At 36.8% G+C, this 19,379-nt stretch overlaps 1 protein-coding gene across 3 annotated transcripts in view; it reads right to left on the bottom strand.

Moving 5' to 3' along the window:
* TRIM44 (tripartite motif containing 44) overlaps nucleotides 1-19,379 on the bottom strand; it is a 108,936-nt gene that overhangs the window by 50,780 nt on the left and 38,777 nt on the right. For all 3 annotated transcript variants that reach the window (XM_029208374.1, XM_029208372.1, XM_029208373.1), the window contains exon 3: nucleotides 8,179-8,418. In XM_029208374.1, coding sequence (XP_029064207.1) covers nucleotides 8,179-8,418 — 240 coding nt within the window. The remainder of the gene's footprint in view (nucleotides 1-8,178; nucleotides 8,419-19,379) is intronic.

The following is a 19,379-nucleotide window of genomic DNA, read 5'->3' as shown; positions in this document are numbered from 1 at the left end:
ATATGATATCATTTATATGTGGAACCTAGAAAAATGATACAAATGAACTTATTTACAAAACAGAAATGAACTCACAGACATAGAAAACAAACTTATGGTTACTAAAGGGGAAAGGGGTGGGGAGGGATAAATTAGGAGTTTGGGATTAACAGATATACACTACTATACATAAAATAAACAAGGACTGACTGTAGAGCTCAGGGAACTATATTCAATACTTTGTAATAACCTGTAACAGAAAAGAATCTGAAAAAGAATATAATTGAACGCTTCGCTATACATCTGAAACTACCACAACATTGTAAATCAACTATACTTCAATTTTTAAAATGGCATTTAAAAAGTCGAGGATTCTACATTCCACTTTCTTCAAATGTTATCCTCCTCACTTATAGAGAGACTGAAATTGGACCTTACAGACAATAGAGCATGGGTTTGGTTAATGCCAGAAATATGACACTCCACTCCAAACAGCAAACCCATATCCTCAAAGAAAAGACCCTGACTTGGAATCAAAGAAATATACAGATCTTTATTTCAAGTTTAAAATAAATGTTTAGGGTATTCATGTATCATTTTTAATGGTTAAACTAACTTCTTCTAAGATTATCTCACTGCAGCTCAGTACTCTTCTCTCAAAACTAGACAAAAGATGGAAATTCTCATGACATGCAAGTAAAAATAAAGACACATTTTTTAAATACTTTGGCAAAGAGTTTTGTAAAAGATATAACTAAATTCAGGCAAAAAATGAGAGATTTTAAAAACTGGTGATAAAAATACACACTGATATAATTGTTCTATGGACAGTTTATAAATACGCACAAGCCTAAAAAATGTACATACCTTTGACTCAATAATTACTTATGATTTATAAACTAAAACATTCACTACAATGTTATAAATGACAATAAGAAGTTGGAAATAACTTAAAATGAGGTATAAGTCAAATTTGTATCACTGGTTCAGGGTTCGAACATTATGTTTATGAAGGATTTCTAATAATATGAAGAAAACTGAAAATATGACATTAAGAAAAATATGGCATGAGGATGAAGGTGTTAACTAACTTTACTGGGGTAATCATTTTGCAATATATACATGTATCAAATCATCACATTGTACACCTTAAACTTACATATGTTATATGTCAACAATATCTCAATAAAGCTGGGGAAACACATACACACACACACAAAATTAAAAAATAGAATAGATATAACACCCAATGATAACTATCAAGTTAGTGTGTTATATTTATTTTCTGCTGTGTCTAAGACTTTTAAACATTTTATAATGATTAAAAAAGAAATAACTTTAGTTAGTTGAAGAGGGGAAAGACCACATCTTATTGAAGAGAAGAAAGACCACAGGACATAGAACTGGTATTGAAACTCTTCCCCTACCCTATATTTTATAAGATGACCAAAAAAGATTTATTTAAAACACATTTTAAAAAAATGTCACCATGAAACCTTGTAATCTTTGGACTCCTTCAACCGGAAACTCTGTGATTCTACTTGACCTAATCAAATTCATCTATCCTGAAGGTTTCTTAAAACAGATACACTGTGTTAATGTTCTGGTTTTAGAATAATCTTCATGAATCAAAGGCAAATAGCACTTGGGCAGGTGGGATATCTAGACACATTGTTTTTATCAGCTTTATTGAGGTATAATACCATAAAATTACCTGTTTTAAGTGTATATAAATAACTTTAAGTAAATTTAGAGTTATGCAACTATTATTACAAACTTGCTTAAAAACTATATGTACACATACACACACACAAAAAAACACAGATATGAAATTATTTTTTCCTTCTTAATTTCTTTAAAAGCATATGGCTTTAAGCTAAAATTATAACTGTCTTGCAGTGTTTATAACATATGTAGATTATATACATGTGACAACTATAACATAAAGGATATGGAAAGAGGGTCAGCTGGTCTATACAATTTCAAGCTATCTACATTTTATGTGAAGTGGTTCAATATTAATTTTAAGTAGGCTGAAAATTTAAGGATCTGTATTATAATCCTTATGGAAACCACTAAAAAATAATGCAAAGTAACACAGCTAAAAGGCCAATGGATATATAACAATGGAATTCAAATAAATGTTTCAAAAATCCAAAAGAAAGCAGGAAAAGACAATGAGAGGAACAAAAACAGAAGAACAAACAGAAAACAAATTGTAAAATGGAAGACCTAAATTTAACCATATTAAGAATAACATTAAATGTTAATGGACATTACACTTGAATTAGAAGGCAGAGATTATCAGAATGGATAAATGACTAAGACCCAGCTATAGGCTATCTGTCAGAGACATAATTTAACAATACAGACAGACTGAAAGCAAATGGATGGAAAGAGATAAACCACAAAAACAGTAGATTGGCTCTACTAACATTAGATAAAACTGTTATCAAGACAAAGAGTATTATCAGAGAAAAAGGGAATGTTCATAATGATTAAAGGGTTGGTTTATCAGGAAGATGTAACAATCATAAATATGTATTTGCTTAATGACAGAGCTTCAAAATATCTAAAGAAAAGTTGACAGAATTAAAGAAAGGAATAGATAATCCCTAATCATACTTGGAAATTAAACATCCCTCTCTCAGCAGTTGATAGAACTAGACATAAAAATCAGTAAAAACATATATCATCTGAACACCTGATTGATATTTAGTAGAACACTACCTCAAACTACAGAATACATATTCTTTTCAGGTGCACATATGCATTCACCAAGACCATATGTTGGGCCATAAAGCAAGTCTCAGTTAAGTGTTAGAAGATGGAAATCATTCAGAATAGGTTCTCTGATCACAACGGAACTAAATTAGAAATGAGTAACAATAAGATAATGTAGGAAAATCCCTAATATTTAGAAACTAAACAATATACTCCTAAATAATCAATGAGCAAAAAGGAGAAATCACATGGTAAATGAAAAAATATTTCAAACTGAACGATAATGAAAACACAACATAACCAACAAAGTTGTATGATTCAACTACAGCAGCAATTAGAGGGAAATGTACTGCTCTAAAAGTTTACATAAAAGAAGAAAGTAGTAAAATCCGTGATCTATGAAGCTAGATAAAAAAAACAAGGTAGGGCTTCCCTCGTGGCGCAGTGGTTAAGAATCCGCCTGCCAATGCAGGGGACACGGGTTCGAGCCCTGCTCCAGGAAGATCCCACATGCCGTGGAGCAACCAAGCCTGTACACCACAACTACTGAGCCCGTGCCCTAGAGCCCAAGTGCCACAACTACTGAAGCCTGCACACCTAGAGCCCATGCTCTGCAACAAGAGAAGCCACCCAATGAGAAGCCCGCGCACCACAGTGAAGAGTAGCCCCCACTCACTGCAACTACAGAAAAGCCCACACGCAGCAACAAAGACCCAACACAGCCAAAAAAAAAAAAAAGGTACAGATGATAACAAGTTAATTCTTAAAAAAAAAACAAAAACAAAAAAAAGGTAAACTCAAAAAAAGTAAAAAAAAAAAAAAAAAAGCAGATGTAAACAAAATAGAAAACAAAGAGTAAAATTAACAAATCCAAAAGTTAATTCTTTAAAAAGACCAATAAAATTAATAAAATACAAGTTAGGCTGATCAAGAAGGGGGAAGATCACAAATTATCAGTAACGGAAATGAAAGATGGCTATAGACACATCAGAGGCTACAGACAGTTAAAAAATGATATGAAAATACTATAAACAACTTTATACTAGAAACTAAAACAACTTAGACGAAAATGACAAATTCCTTGAAAATTACAGCCAATACAGATTTTGAAAATTTTAAATCAATATAAAATGAAAAAATTTGACTAGTTCTATATTAAATAAACTGAATTGGTTATCAAAAACCTTCCCATAAACTCCAGGACAAATGGTTTTGTTGGTAAATTCTATCAAATATTTAAGGAAGAAATAACATCAGTCTTACATAAACTCTTACAGAAAACAGATGAGGAGGAAATACTTCTCAGCTTGTTTTCTGAGGCCAGCATAATCCTAATACCTGACAATCCTAAAGCCTGACAATTACATTATAAAAATACAAATTTACAAATGAATATCCCTCTTTGAACACAGACATAAAAATCTCTAACAAGATATTAATGAATTGAACCCAGATAATACATTAATGATCAAGTGGGAGTTTATCTCAGGAATGAAAGGTTGATTTAATATTGTAAAATTAACCAATGTAATCAACCATCACAACAGAATAATGGAGAAAACCCACTTAATCATTTCAATGGCTACAGAAGAAAATCTTACATATACCACGTTCATTTGAATTATTGTTCCCCGTATCTAATGTGTCATTCCTCTCTGGCTGCTCTGCTTTCAAGATTTTTTATTTGTCCTTAGTTTTTGGAAGTTTAACTTTGATGTGTCTGGGTATGGATTTCTTAGATTTATCTCACTTGGGTTCACTCAGCTTCTTAAATCTCTAGGTTTATGTTTTTTAACCAAATTTTAGGAGTATTGAGCCATTATTTCTTGAATTTTTTTTAGCTCTATATTCCTTTTCCTCCCCTTACTGTACAAGTGACATGTATGTTAGATCTTTCTTTATTGTCCCATAGGTCCCTGAGACTCAATTCAATTATTTTTCAATCTTTTTTCTTGGTTGTTCAGATTGGATGTCTATTGATCTGTCTTCAAATTCACTGATTCTTTCCTCTGTCATTTCCAATTTGCCATTGAGTCAGTCCAGTGAAATTTTTATGTCAGTCACTATTTTGCAGTTCTAAAATTTCATTTGTTCTTTCTTTATAATCTTCTATTTCTTTGCTGATTTTTTAAATTTTTCATTTGTTTCCAGTTTGTTATTGATTATTGAGACATTTTTATAATAGTGACTTTAAAATCCTTGTCTGATAATTCCAAATACTATGTCACCCTATGTAGGTGTTGGCATCTACTGATTTTCTTTCTCATTAGAGTTGAGATTTCATTGGTTCTTGGTATGATGAGTAACTATGGACTGTATCCTGGACATTATAAGACCTGGTTCCTGTTTAAATCTTCTATTCTAGCAGGTAGTCAACCTATTTAGGTCAGAACACATGTCCTAGACCACTTTTGTGGCTTATGGTTCAAATGGCAATTGAGTTTATAAAGCTTTTGCAGTGCCATTCTGGTCACCTCCCTCAGGTGACAGTGCTCCAATGGAGACTCTATAGTCTCCACTAGTGTTAGCTCAGGAGGAGGAAGGGCACAAACTCATCACTACACAGTAAAAGGGGATGGTATGAATCCACCCACTGACTCAGTTGGGGAGGGGCTTTGCCTAGTTAATGCAGGAGTGGAAGGGAGGAATTAAAGTTCCATCTACAGTCTCCATAGGGGTGGGCTGTTATTCCCTTCCTATTACTGTGGGGGAGGGGTATAAGTCAGAGTCCCACCTTCAGGCTCCATGGGAGGTGGCCACCATTCACTTCTGAGAGGGGCAGGTAGAAGTTAGACTTTTACCTAAAGGCTCCATGGAGAAAAAAGTGACACCTCATTGCTATAGGCGAGGGTATAAAATAGACTGCATTACTGTGGTGCCACTTGGGGCTGGGAAGGGATTCACTGCCACAATATGCAGGTATTATTAAAAGGCTTCTCTTCAGCTGAACTGCCCTTTTCCCAGTCCTTTGGCTAGAGAGCAGGTTTTTCTTGGAGATGTTCTTTTTGCCTATGCTCATTAGCATTTCCAGTTTGCAGGGCACCCAGGCCACGATATACAGGAAGCAAGAAACCCCCCCCACCCTGCCCCAGGGTACTCATTGCTGTGTGGCTCCTCATATCCCAAGGTCCCTGGTCAGTCTGCCATCTTTCCTCCACTTTTGAGAGTCTTCTGGTAGGTGACTTAGTATTTTGTCCAGAAATTTTTACTGTGATTAATGGAAAGAGTAAAATGAAATGCATTTACTCCATCTTGTTCAGAACCAGAAGATGCAATTTGTTTGCAAATGCAAAGATAATATGTATTGAGGGGTAGAAGGTTGGAAAGATGGCTATATATATAAAATGAATCAGTATAGTAAATTGTTAGCGGCAGAATCTTGGTGCAGGTATATGGGTGTAATCTGTAAAAACTCCTTTCAACTTTGCTGTACATTTGAAAATTTTCACAATAAAATCGTGGGGGGGATCTTTTGATTAAATTAAAAATACAGGTAATTTAAAAAAATCTATACCATGCAAAGAGAAGAAAAGAATTCTGTTGAGTGAAAGAGAGGTACTGGAAATTTGCTCTGATCACTAAGTTAACAGATTAGCTGGAACGAGAGGCTATTAGATAATAACAGCTCTGGGTAAAAGCTCTAGCCAGATGTATGCTACTTCTCATTGTTAATAGCTCATTTTGTCCATCGCCTGGTACTTAGTCCTTGTCATCTTTATATCCCTGAGAGTAATTCCATCAGAGTTAACAAGGATAGTGCAGTTGAGTCACTGAAGTACTTAAAGGACAGTTAATGTTGGGGAAGGACTAAATCCATTATTTGAAATGAAAATAAAAGAGAGGGAGATGTCTTTAAAAATGAAATCTTTATTTTTGAAAAAACAACCTAATCAACACACAGAATAAAGGTGGAAGGTCCAATCTGAGGGGAATTGGGCACAGAGTTATGCCAATGATCCCTTGAGTTAAGGTTGAACTTTTCAAGACACAAAATCTACTCCAATATTAAATAAAAAAATTTAAATTAATTAATTTTTTAAAAAGACACAAAGTGACCACCTCCACAGAGTAGAAGGTCTTAGGAATGCAAGGCTGTCTAGGGCACTGATTATCCTTATTCTTCCCACAGATATAAACGGGATGTTTGATATACAGCATATAGTAGGGAAAAAGCACAGGCATGGGAACAGGATGGACTGAGTCCTGTCTCTCTTTTCTGCTAACTAAATGACACTGAGTCAGTGACTGCAGTTCTCAGCATCTCAATAGCCCATCTGTAAAATGGAGACAATGAATGCTGAAATAAGGATTAAATGAAATGATAAATATAACATGCTCTCTTGCCTATCTAGAAACTTATTTAGGCACACACTTTGTTAATTCTGAGGATGAAATAAAAAGAACAAGAGCTATTCTATTCCTTTCACACAGTGATGAAAATTAATCAAGAACCTTGGATGAGTGAAGCAGATAACTGTCCAATGGTCTCTTACGTTTCCTGTCAGGACAGCAAAGACAGTACCCGCCTCCTGGCTCTTCTGCTGACTGGTTTATTCTGTGGCTAGGCTTTCCTGGGCCAAGGCAAAACTGTTAGTTAAGGCTGAGCTCATTGAGTCAGCAGCTGTCCTAGAAACTTCACAGGACTCTCCTACGTTTCCTTCTAGAAGGGCCTACCCTAAACGTATCTGGTATAAGCTTGACCAGAATTTTCAACATAATGGTATGAAACCTCATAAACAATAGCTTCTCCCCAGTGGCTGAAATATAAGTTTTATATTTTTTAAAAATGGCCACCTTAAATTTTCTTTTTTTATTAATATTCTAAATGCCTGAATATGTTGTTTGGTAAAATATCTAACATTCTTTTATTCCTATTACAAAATAACAATGAATGTAATGACTAAAACAGTGATTCAACATTTATCTTGTGTCTTTCATTCATACTTTTTTTGATCCTCACAATGCTCTAGCCCACATGCCTCTCTTAATCTAACAGTCATGCCCCCAATTTATGCAGTTAGCTCCATATAAAAGCCAGCCTGAGGCACCTTTTTACTATTCACAGAATCAGTCCAAAATCTTTTATTTTGGCCTGCTTTATGCTCCACTTCCTGACTTACTCTCACTCAGCCCATATTTATAGGCTCATTTCACAACTTGGGATCTGTCAATTGCCCTCTTCTCCGGCTATGATTTCTGGCTTCCCTTATTAACTGTGAATAGTATTTGCCCCACTGACTATACTCCTTTAAGTCATGGTGTACAAATATTCTGCTAGGCCTAGTTGCTGAGCACAGGCCCTAGCAGCCAATACTTCCAAACTGGTTTACACACCAATCTAAACACTTACGTACTATCTAAGCTTTCAATCTATTCATGTTTAGGGACCAAATGAGGGAATTTCCAGAATTAACAAACATGGCAGTCAGTTTCTGCCTATTTCTTGTGCTAATTATTATAGGCATTCTCCTTTACCTCTGCCTTTGGCTCAGCTGATTCATTAGAGGTATCAAGTTGTTCCTTGGCTTGGGCCATCTGAGTCATCAACCTATCCATATGGGACTGGATGTCTGCCAGTATCTCAGTCACATGAGCTGTGGCCATTGCTTCCTGGATGTCCACTAAATGAAGGGCCTTCTGCTCCTCATCAGCAATCACTTTTTGAACTTTCTTAAATTCCTGCTGTATAAACACCTTCATCTGGTCCCGGGTTACCTGTAGAAAACAGACAATTAAGAATAAGTTGGACACACAAAGAAATGGAAGAGTAGAGCTATTATTGTAAGTGCTAGGCAGTCCTGACCAAAACACAAACAAACCATGGGTCCTAAGGGATCCTGAAGTTTTGGGAATATCCTCTGAACAATGCTCCTCTAATATCGTTGATGAATTTCCCACTAATCTTTCTTACCTTTTTCATTCTTTAGGAAGTAATTCCTTATCCGTCCTTTTTACTTTTTCCTTTATTTATTTTTTGAATTTTATTTATTTTTTTTATACAGCAGGTTCTTATTAGTCATCAGTTTTATCCACATCAGTGTATACATGTCAATCCCAATCGCCCAATTCATCACACCACGACCACCACCACCCCACGGCTCTCCCCCACCTTGGTGTCCATAAGTTTGTTCTCTACACCTGTGTCTCTATTTCTGCCCTGCAAACCAGTTCATCTTTACCATTTTTCTAGGTTCCACATATATGCGTTAATACACTATATTTGTTTTTCTCTTTCTGACTTACTTCACTCTGTATGACAGTCTCTAGACCCATCCACGTCTCAACAAATGACCCAATTTCGTTCCTTTTTATGGCTAAGTAATATTCCATTGTATATATGTACCACTTCTTCTTTATCCATTCGTCTGTCGGTGGGCATTTAGGTTGCTTCCATGACCTGGCTATTGTAAATAGTGCTGCAATGAACACTGGGGTGCCTGTGTCTTTTTGAATTATGGTTTTCTCTGGGTATATGCCCAGTAGTGGGATTGCTGGATCATATGGTAATTCTATGTTTAGTTTTTTAAGGAACCTCCATACTGTTCTCCATAGTGGCTCTATCAATTTACATTCCCACCAACAGTGCAAGAGGGTTCCCTTTTCTCCACACCCTCTCCAGGATTTGCTGTTTGTAGATTTTCTGATGATACCCATTCTAACTGCTGTGAGGTGATACCTCATTGTAGTTCTGATTTGCATTTCTCTAATAATTAGTGATGTTGAGCAGCTTTTCATGTGTTTCTTGGCCATCTGTATGTCTTCTTTGGAGAAACGTCTATTTAGGTCTACTGCCCATTTTTGCATTGGGTTGTTTGTTTTTTTAATATTGAGCTGCATGAGCTGTTTATATATTTTGGAGATTAATCCTTTGTCTGTTGATTCGTTTGCAAATATTTTTTCTCATTCTGAGGGTGTCTTTTCGTCTTCCTTATGGTTTCCTTTGCTGGACAAAAGATTTGAAGTTTCATTAGGTCCCATTTGTTTATTTTTGGATTTATTTCCATTACTCTAGGAGGTGGATCAAAAAAGATCTTGCTGTGATTTATGTCAAAGAGTCCTCTTCCGATGTCTTCCTCTAAGAGTTTTATAGTGTCCAGTCTTACATTTAGGTCTCTAATCCATTTTGAGTTTATTTTTGTGTATGGTGTTAGGGAGTGTTCTAATTTCATTCTTTTACATCCAGTTTTCCCAGCACCACTTAATGAAGACACTGTCTTTTCTCCATTGTATATCCTTGCCTCCTTTGTCATAGATTAGTTGATCATAGGTGCATGGGTTCACCTCTGGGCTTTCTGTCTTGTTCCATTGATCTATGTTTCTGTTTTTGTGCCAGTACCATGTTGTCTTGATTACTGTAGCTTTATAGTATAGTCTGAAGTCAGGGAGTCTGATTCCTCCAGCTCCATTTTTTTCCCCTCAAGACTGCTTTGGCTATTCGGGGTCTCTTGTGTCTCCATATAAATTTTAACATTTTTTGTTCTAGTTCCGTAAAAAAATGCCATTGGTAATTTGATAGGGATTGCATTGAATCTTTAGATTGCTTTGGGTAGTATAGTCATTTTCACAATATTGATTCTTCCAATCCAAGAACATGGTATATCTCTCCATCTGTTGGTATCATCTTTAATTTCTTTCATCAGGTTTTTTGTCTCTCTAGGTAGGTTTATTCCTAGGTATTTTACTCTTTTTGTTGCAATGGTAAATGGGAGTGTTTCCATAATTTCTCTTTCAGATTTTTCATCATTAGTGTATAGGAATGCAAGAGATTTCTGTGCATTAATTTTGTATCCTGTAACTTTACCAAATTCACTGATTAGCTCTAGTAGTTTTCTGGTGGCATCTTTAGGATTCTCTATATATAGTATCATTTCATCTGCAAACAGCGACAGTTTTACTTCTTCTTTTTTAATTTGTATTCCTTTTATTTCTTTTTCTTCTCTGCCGTGGCTAGGACTTCCAAAAATATGTTGAATAATAACGGTGAGAGTGGACATCCTTGTCTTGTTCCTGATCTTCGAGGAAATGTTTTCAGTTTTTCACCATTGAGTATGATGTTTGCTGTGGGTTTGTCGTAAATGGTCTTTATTATGTTGACATAGGTTCCTTCTATGCCCACTTTCTGGAGAGTTTTTATCATAAATGAGTGTTGAACTTTGTCAAAAGCTTTTTCTGCATCTATTGAGATGGTCATATGGTTTTTCTTCTTCAATTTGCTAATATTGTGTATCACATTGATTGATTTGCATATATTGAAGAATCTTTGCATCCCTGAGATAAATCCCACTTGATCATGGTGTATGATCCTTTTAATGTGTTGCTGGATTCTGTTTGCTAGTATTTTGTTGAGGATTTCTGCATCTATATTCGTCAGTGATATTGGTCTGTAATTTTCTTTTTTTGTAGTATCTTTGTCTGGTTTTCGTATCAGGGTGACGGTGGCCTCACAGAATGAGTTTGGGAGTGTTCCTTCCTCTGCAATTTTTTGGAAGAGTTTGAGAAGGATGGCTGTTAGCTCTTCTCTAAATGTTTGATAGAATTCACCTGTGAAGCCATCTGGTTCTGGACTTTTGTTTGTTGTAAGATTTTTAATCACAGTTTCAATTTCATTACTTGTGACCGGTCTGTTCATATTTTCTATTTCTTCCTGGTTCAGTCTTGGAAGGTTATACCTTTCTACGGTTGTCCATTTTATTGGCATAGAGTTGCCTGTAGTAGGCATGCTTAGGACGCTTTGTATTTCCGCAATGTCTGCTGTAACTTCTCCTTTTTCATTTCTAATTTTATTGATTTGAGTCCTCTCTCTCTTTTTCTTGATGAGTCTCGCTAATGGTTTATCAATTTTGTTTATCTTCTCAGAGAACCAGCTTTTAGTTTTATCCATCTTTGCTACTGTTTTCTTTGTTTCTATTTCATTTATTTCTGCTCTGATATTTATGATTTCTTTCCTCTGCTGACCTTTGGTTTTGCTTGTCCTTCTTTCTCTAGTTCCTTTAGGTGTAACAGATTGTTTATTTGAGATTTTTCTTGTTTCTTGAGGTAGGCTTGTATAGCTACAAATTTCCCTCTTAGAACTGCTTTTACTGCATCCCATAGGTTTTGGATCATCGTGTTTTCATTGTCATTTGTGTCTAGGTATTTTTTGATTTCCTCTTTGATTTCCTCAGTGATCTGTTGGTTACTTAGTAACATATTGTTTAGCCTCCATGTGTTTGTGTTTTTTATGTTGTTTTCCCTGTAATTCATTTCTAATCTTGTAGCGTTGTGGTCACAAAAAATGCTTGATATAATTTTAATTTTCTTAAATTTACTGAGGCTTGATTTGTGACCCAGGATGTGATCTATCCTGGAGAATGTTCCGTGTGCACTTGAGAAGAAAGTATAATCTGCTGTTTTAGGATGGAATGTCCTATAAATATCAATTAAATCTGTCTGGTCTATTGTGTCATTTAAAGCTTCTGTTTCCTTATTTATTTTCATTTTGGATGATCTGTCCATTGGTGTAAGTGAGGTGTTAAAGTCCCCCAGTACTATTGTGTTACTGTCGATTTCCTCTTTTATAGCTGTTAGCAGTTGCCTTATGTATTGAGGTGCTCCTATGTTGGGTGCATATATATTCATAATTCTTATGTCTTCTTCTTGGATTGATCCCTTGATCATTATGCAGTGTCCTTCCTTGTCTCTTGTAACATTGTTTATTTTAAAGTCTATTTTATCTGATATGAGTATTGCTACCCCAGCTTTCTTTTGATTTCCGTTGGCGTGGAATATCTTTTTCCATCCCCTCACTTTCAGTCTGAATGTGTCCGTAGGTCTGAAGTGGGTCTCTTGTAGACAGCATATATGTGGGTCTTGTTTTTGTATCCATTCAGCAAGCCTGTGTCTTTTGGTTGGAGCATCTAATCCATTCACGTTTAAGGTAATTATCGATATGTATGTTCCTATTACCATTTTCTTAATTGTTTTGGGTTTGTTTTTGTAGGTCCTTTTCTTCTCTTGTGCATCCCACTTAGAGAAGTTCCTTTAGCATTTGTTGTAGAGCTGGTTTGGTGGTGAATTCTCTTAGCTTTTGCTTGTCTGTAAAGCTTTTGATTTCTTCATCGAATCTGAATGAGATCCTTGCCGGGTAGAGTAATCTTGGTTGTAGGTTCTTCCCTTTCATCACTTTAAGTATATCATGCCGTCACTCCCTTCTGGCTTGTAGAGTTTCTGCTGAGAAATCAGCTGTTAACCTTATGGGAGTTCCCTTGTATGTTATTTGTCATTTTTCCCTTGCTGCTTTTAATAATTTTTCTTTGTCTTTAATTTTTGCCGATTTGATTACTATGTGTCCCAGAGTGTTTCTCCTTGGGTTTATCCTGCCTGGGACTCTCTGCGCTTCCTGGTCTTGGGTGGCTTATTTCCATTCCCATGTTAGGGAAGTTTTCCACTATAATCTCTTCAAATATTTTCTCGGGTCCTTTCTGTGTCTCTTCTCCTTCTGGGACCCCTATAATGCGAATGTTGTTGTGTTTAATGTTGTCCTAGAGGTCTCTTAGGCTGTCTTCATTTCTTTTCATTCTTTTTTCTTTATTCTGTTCCACAGCAGTGAATTCCACCATTCTGTCTTCCAGGTCACTTATCCGTTCTGCCTCAGTCATTCTGCTATTGATTCCTTCTAGTGTCGTTTTCATTTCAGTTATTGTATTGTTCATCTCTGTTTGTTTGTTCTTTAATTCTTCCAGGTCTTTGTTAAACATTTCTTGCATCTTCTCGATCTTTGCCTCCATTCTTTTTCTGAGGTCCTGGATCACATTCACTATCATTACTCTGAATTCTTTTTCTGGAAGATTGCCTATCTCCACTTCATTTAGTTGTTTTTCTGGGGTTTTATCTTGTTCCTTCATCTGGTACGTAGCCCTCTGCCTTTTCATCTTGTCTATCTTTCTGTGAATGTGGTTTTTGTTCCACAGGCTGCAGGATTGTAGTTCTTCTTGTTTCTGCTGTCTGCCCTCTGGTGGATGAGGCTAAGAGGCTTATGCAAGTTTCCTGATGGGAGCGACTGGTGGTGGGTAGAGCTGACTGTTGCTCTGGAGGGCAGAGCTCAGTAAAACTTTAATCCGATTGACTGCTGATGGGTGGGGCTGGGTTCCCTCCCTGTTGGTTGTTTGGCCTGAGGCAACCGAACACTGGAGCCTACCGGGGCTCTTTGGTGGGGCTAATGGCAGACTCTGGGAGGGCTCACGCCAAGCAGTACTTCCCAGAGCTTCTGCTGCCAGTGTACTTGTCCCCACGGTGAGACACAGCCACCCCCCGCCTCTGCTGGAGACCCTCCAACACTGGCAGGTAGGTCTGGTTCAGTCTAGCCTGGGGTCACTGCTCCTTCCCCTGGGTCCTGATGTGCACACTACTTTGTGTGTGCCCTGCAAGAGTGGAGTGTCTGTTTCCCCCAGTTTTGTCGAAGTCCTGCAATCAAATCCCAGTAGCCTTCAAAGTCTGATTCTCTAGGAATTCCTCCTCCCATTGCCAGAAACCCAGGTTGGAAAGCCTGACGTGGGGCTCAGAACCTTCACTCCAGTGGGTGGACTTCTGTGGTATAAGTGTTCTCCAGTCTGTGAGTCACCCACCCAGCAGTTATGGGATTTGATTTTACTGTGATTGCGCCCCTTGTACCATCTCATTGTGGCTTCTCCTTTGTCTTTGGACGTGAGGTATCTTTTTTGGTGAGTTCCAGTGTCTTCCTGTCATGACTGTCCAGCAACTAGCTGTGATTCTGGTGTTCCCACAAGAGAGAGTGAGAGCACGTCCTTCTACTCCGCCATCTTGGTTCCAATCTCTCCTTTGTTTACGTTTATACCAGTAATATATGATTACTTTTTAAAAATTTAATAGATGGGTGTATATTAAAAAAAAAAAGAAAAAGAAATTCCTCTTCTCTCTCTATCCCAATACCTTTTTCCTTCTCAGGGGATAATTACTGTTAACAGTTTGATACATGCCCTTCCAGCCATTTTTCTATTTTAGTTATGTATCAATTCATATACAGGCATACCTTGGAGACACTGTGGGTTCTGTTCTAGACCACCACGGTAAAATGAATATTATAATAAACAGAGGCACACAAGTTTTTTGGTTTCTCAGTACATATAAAAGTTGTGTTTATACTATACTGTAGTCTATTAAGTATGCAATAGCATTATGTCTACAAAAATGCACATACCTTAATTAAAAATACTTCCTTGCTAAAAAATGCTAACCATCATTTGAGCCTTCAGCGAGTCATAATCTTTTTGCAATGGTAACATCAAGATCACTGATCACAGATCAACATAACAAGTACAATAATAATGAAAAAGTTTGAAATACTACAAGAATTACCAAAATGTGACACAGGGACATGAAGTGAGCAAATGCTATTAGAAAAATAGCACTGCTCGATGTAGGGTTGCTATAAACCTTCAATTTGTAAGACACACAGTATCTGCAAGGCACAATAAAGTGAAGCACAGTAAAACAAGGTATACCTGTATGTGTACAGACAATTATGTTGTTTTTATGTAAATGGATCATGGTGAACATATGGTTCTGTGTCTTGCTTTTCTACTTAAAATATGTTAGTACATACAGAGCAATTCATTCATTGTATTATTTTTAATGTCTGTATGATACAGGTATATACAGATATGGATATTTATATAGAGAGAGAAAAGGATAAATATATCCATTAAATATTTCCCTTCTTAATGGAAATACAGGATATTTCCAATTTTTTGCTTTTATGAACAATACAGCAATGAACATCATTGGCTATACCTCTTAATATCCGTACATGAATTTCTTCAGAAACCTCTGGAGTCACTGAATTAATTTATATATATTCTAAAATTACTGACTGATACTGCCAAATTGCCCTCCAAAAAAGGATGCACCAATTACATTCCCACAACAATGTGTGAAAGTAAGCATTTGCCTACACCTTTACTGATATTGGATATCATCAAGTCTTTAAATCTTTACTCTCTGATGGGTGAAAATATATTACTGTTTTATTTTGCAACAACAACTATGCAGAATAATTAAAATATGACTCTAGGCTGTATTTGGCTAGGGCATAAGGCAAACAAAATGAGAAACTACCAAAATAAGAACTTCTAAACTCCACATCTTGCCAATAGCTACACTTATTAATGTTTCCTCATAACCATGTTTATTTTATGAGTACTTTCAAACAACTATGCATATTGAGTAGCTGAGGTAGGAAACAGGGAAGAGGCAGAACAGTAGACCAAAGGACAAAAGTCAATAGAGAATTTTAGAGCTAAAAGAGAAAGTGGCTGTCATCTAAGTGAACCCCTTTCTTTCACAGGTAAGGAAACAGACCCAGTTGCAATCTTTTAGGAGACACAAAGTTCTCCAATCTTCTTGCTCCCAGTCTGGTGCTCTGTTCGCTATAACAGTCTGTCAGAAGAGAAGTCTAACTGGGAAAACCTAAAAAGGAGATTGAGAAAGAGAAGGACTAAAGGAGAGGGTAAGATGAGGCCATTTTTTATTAGCCCCTTAAAAATTGAAATAGGCTTGATACTTTAAGCATCTTTTGTAACACTGCCATAAAAACGTCAATTCAAAATAAGGCCTGTAGGACATGTACCCATTCACATATCAAGTGACTAAGTGACATAAGCCCTCATGAATTCATATACTCTTTGCAGGTACTCTCCCTGGTGCTAAAGAAAAGTGGGGGGAGTGTTAAATATTATTAATGTCCTGGCAAGTTCTTTATCAGATTGAGAACTGTGATTTGTGTTTATTTATATAATTCCTTTTTATTTTTAGTGTATATATTTCAAGGCTGTTATGCTCTATGGTGATCATTTATCAGTGGACATGGATCTCTACCCTTGAAATAAATTTGGTCTTATAAGACCTAGGAACTTCTCTTAGAGACTAACCTAGGAAGTTTTAGCTAAGGTATGAACTTTTCTGAATTCCTAAGAAAAGCTCTTCCAAGTGACTAAAAATGGACTGCATAATAAAAACTGACTCACAACCTATTTTACTAGACATCACATACACATGTGATTTGAAGTTAGGAAGTTGACATTACAGTCAGGAAAGGTGGGGACTACACTTCAGTAGGTGAATAAATCATGGTTTTTAAAAATTAAATTCGCTATTTTCCTTTACTTTACACAGGTTTTTCAACCTTTATTTTATGCAATTTATTTTTATACAGATCAGGCCACAAATGAGAATTGAAAGCAGAATAATTTACTCTATAAAAATTTTATGCTGCCTTCTCATTCCAGTTCTCTACTAATCAACAGACAGGTATTCTCCAACCTAGCTCAAAATGGCAAGAACAAATTCTGGGTCAGGGCATTTATTTAAATCCAGAGCCCAAAGGAGAGACACCCTGGGGGATTAGGCAAGTGGTAGGTTGAGTACTCTGGAGAAAGGACTCCTACCAACGGCAGGAATGAAACAACTTACAAAACTCCCTTTCAGGTTTCATTTCACCTCATCATTAAAACTCCATCCTGCCATAAACTTCACAGTTCTCCAGGAGCAGCAGGCCCTTTGCATCAGCACCTGCTAGTTGGAAGCCACTGACATCATTTGACTAGGTTTCCTAGAACTTCTTCAGCCTCTATCCTACAGCTCCCCAAAGGTGAGAGTAACAGTCCCATACTCTTGAGTATACCACACACGAGTTATGTCCACAGAGAAAATTCTTCATAAGCAGAGAAGAGAGAAGGCAGGATATATCACAGAATGATAAAACTGGTGATGTAAAAGATTCCTTTTTTAAAATAGGATCTACTAGTAACTGTCAAATCTTTTTAAAGCCACAGAACTTCCCTTGCCCCAAACAAAGTCTTAATGTAGAACCCCAAAGTATAATAGAACCAAAAGTAAAACCACTCTGGCTAAAAGAAGAATCTCCCCTTCCTCCCTGAAGTACTTCCTAGGGCACTGGTAGTGCTCTCCAGGAAAATCGCACCTGAGGGACCTGGGTCCTCCACAGCAGGGGTCCCCAGACTCCCAGTTAGGAACCGGGTTGCAGAGCAGGAGATGAGCGGTGGGCAGGTGAGCAAGCAAAGCTTCATCTGTATTTACAGCCGCTCCCCATTGCTCACATTACCGCCTGAGCCCCATCTCCTGTCAGATCAGCGGCGGCATTAGATTCTCATAGGAGCGCGAACCCTACTGTGAACTGCACATGCGAGGGGTCTAGGTTGCGCGCTCCTTATGAGAATCTAATGCCTGATGATCTGAGGTGGAGCTGAGGCAGTGATGCTAGCGCTGGGGAGCGGCTGCAAATACAGTTTATCAGTAGCAGAGAGGTCTGACTGCACAGAGACCATAACAAATCAATTGCTTGCAGACTCATATCAAAACCCTATTGGTGGCAGGGAGGGAGACGCAAGAGGGAAGACATATGGGAACATATGTATATGTATAACTGATTCACTTTGTTATAAAGCAGAAACTAACACACCATTGTAAAGCAATTATACCCCAATAAAGATGTTAAAAAATAAATAAATAAAAAATAAAAATAAAAAATATCAATCATGAATTTGAAAGGATTTTGAAAGTTTAAAAAAAAAAACCCTATTGGTGAGTGGCAAGTGAAAACAAGCTCACGGCTTCCACCGATTCTGCATCATGGTGAGTTGTATAATTACTTCATTATATATTACAATGTAATAATAACAGAAATAAAGTGCACAATAAATGTAATGTGCTTGAATCATCCTGAAACCACTCCCCCCCTCACCAGTCCGTGGAAAAACTGTTTTCCACAAAACTGCTCCCTGGTGCCAAAAAGGTTGGGGACCGCTGCTCTACACAAACAAAACCGTAAAAAGAGTTTGTTCTCTTTGGTCAACTGATTGGTCCCTAAGTTGTTAAAACTTTAAAGCCCTAGGTTGTAAGCAAGTTGACATAACTTTGTTACGGTTGCATTAGGTGAAAAGCAGCTATTACTTAAATATAACATTTTCTAAAATTACTTAAACACAGCATTGTAATTTGAAAAAATAAGCAGCTTATTTGTGAATCGTCAGAACTAACTAGTGAACATCTGATAGTTCTTACTAGAGCTGAGTCCAACTTTACAGGTTGGAAAAAAAAAAGGTCCCAGAGAGGTACAGTAACAAAGTATGGTTTAGAAACCAACTTTCCTCTGGTCTAGTCAGTGTAGTTCCTGCTATAACACATTGCCTCTAATGATCCCTTTCTGCCTGCTTCAGGTTCTTCATATTTATTTCTTCTTAACTGAGATATTTCTTCAGTTAACAGGTTGCTTCTGTTGTTATCCCCACTAGGATGTTTGTTCCCCCGAAGTGAATCTTGGGATAAAGGATATACATTTGAAGAGCTAAGTCTCATTCCATGGTACTTTCTTTATGCTCTTATAGTTAATATTTCTAAGCTAGACCAGACCCAAGAGGCATGCAGACTGGCACTTTATATTAACACACACATAATTAAACACATAAAACCTTGAATTAAGAGCTTGTACTTAAAAAACACCAGCATTTAATGTGTTTGACATAGGCTGGAAGCCATTACCTCCCAGCTAGCTGGCCTCTAGGAAACCAAGGTTTTATTTACATTTTTATTATAGGCAGATTATAAAAACAACAAGCATAATAGCTAGAAAGCATGATGGCTTAAGAAAGATTTGTTCCAGA

Source organism: Monodon monoceros, unplaced genomic scaffold (genome assembly GCF_005190385.1).
Source record: "Monodon monoceros isolate NGI ecotype Baffin Bay Population unplaced genomic scaffold, NGI_Narwhal_1 Super_Scaffold_7, whole genome shotgun sequence".
Taxonomy (NCBI): domain Eukaryota; kingdom Metazoa; phylum Chordata; class Mammalia; order Artiodactyla; family Monodontidae; genus Monodon; species Monodon monoceros.
This window is presented reverse-complemented; position numbering and strand designations above follow the sequence as displayed.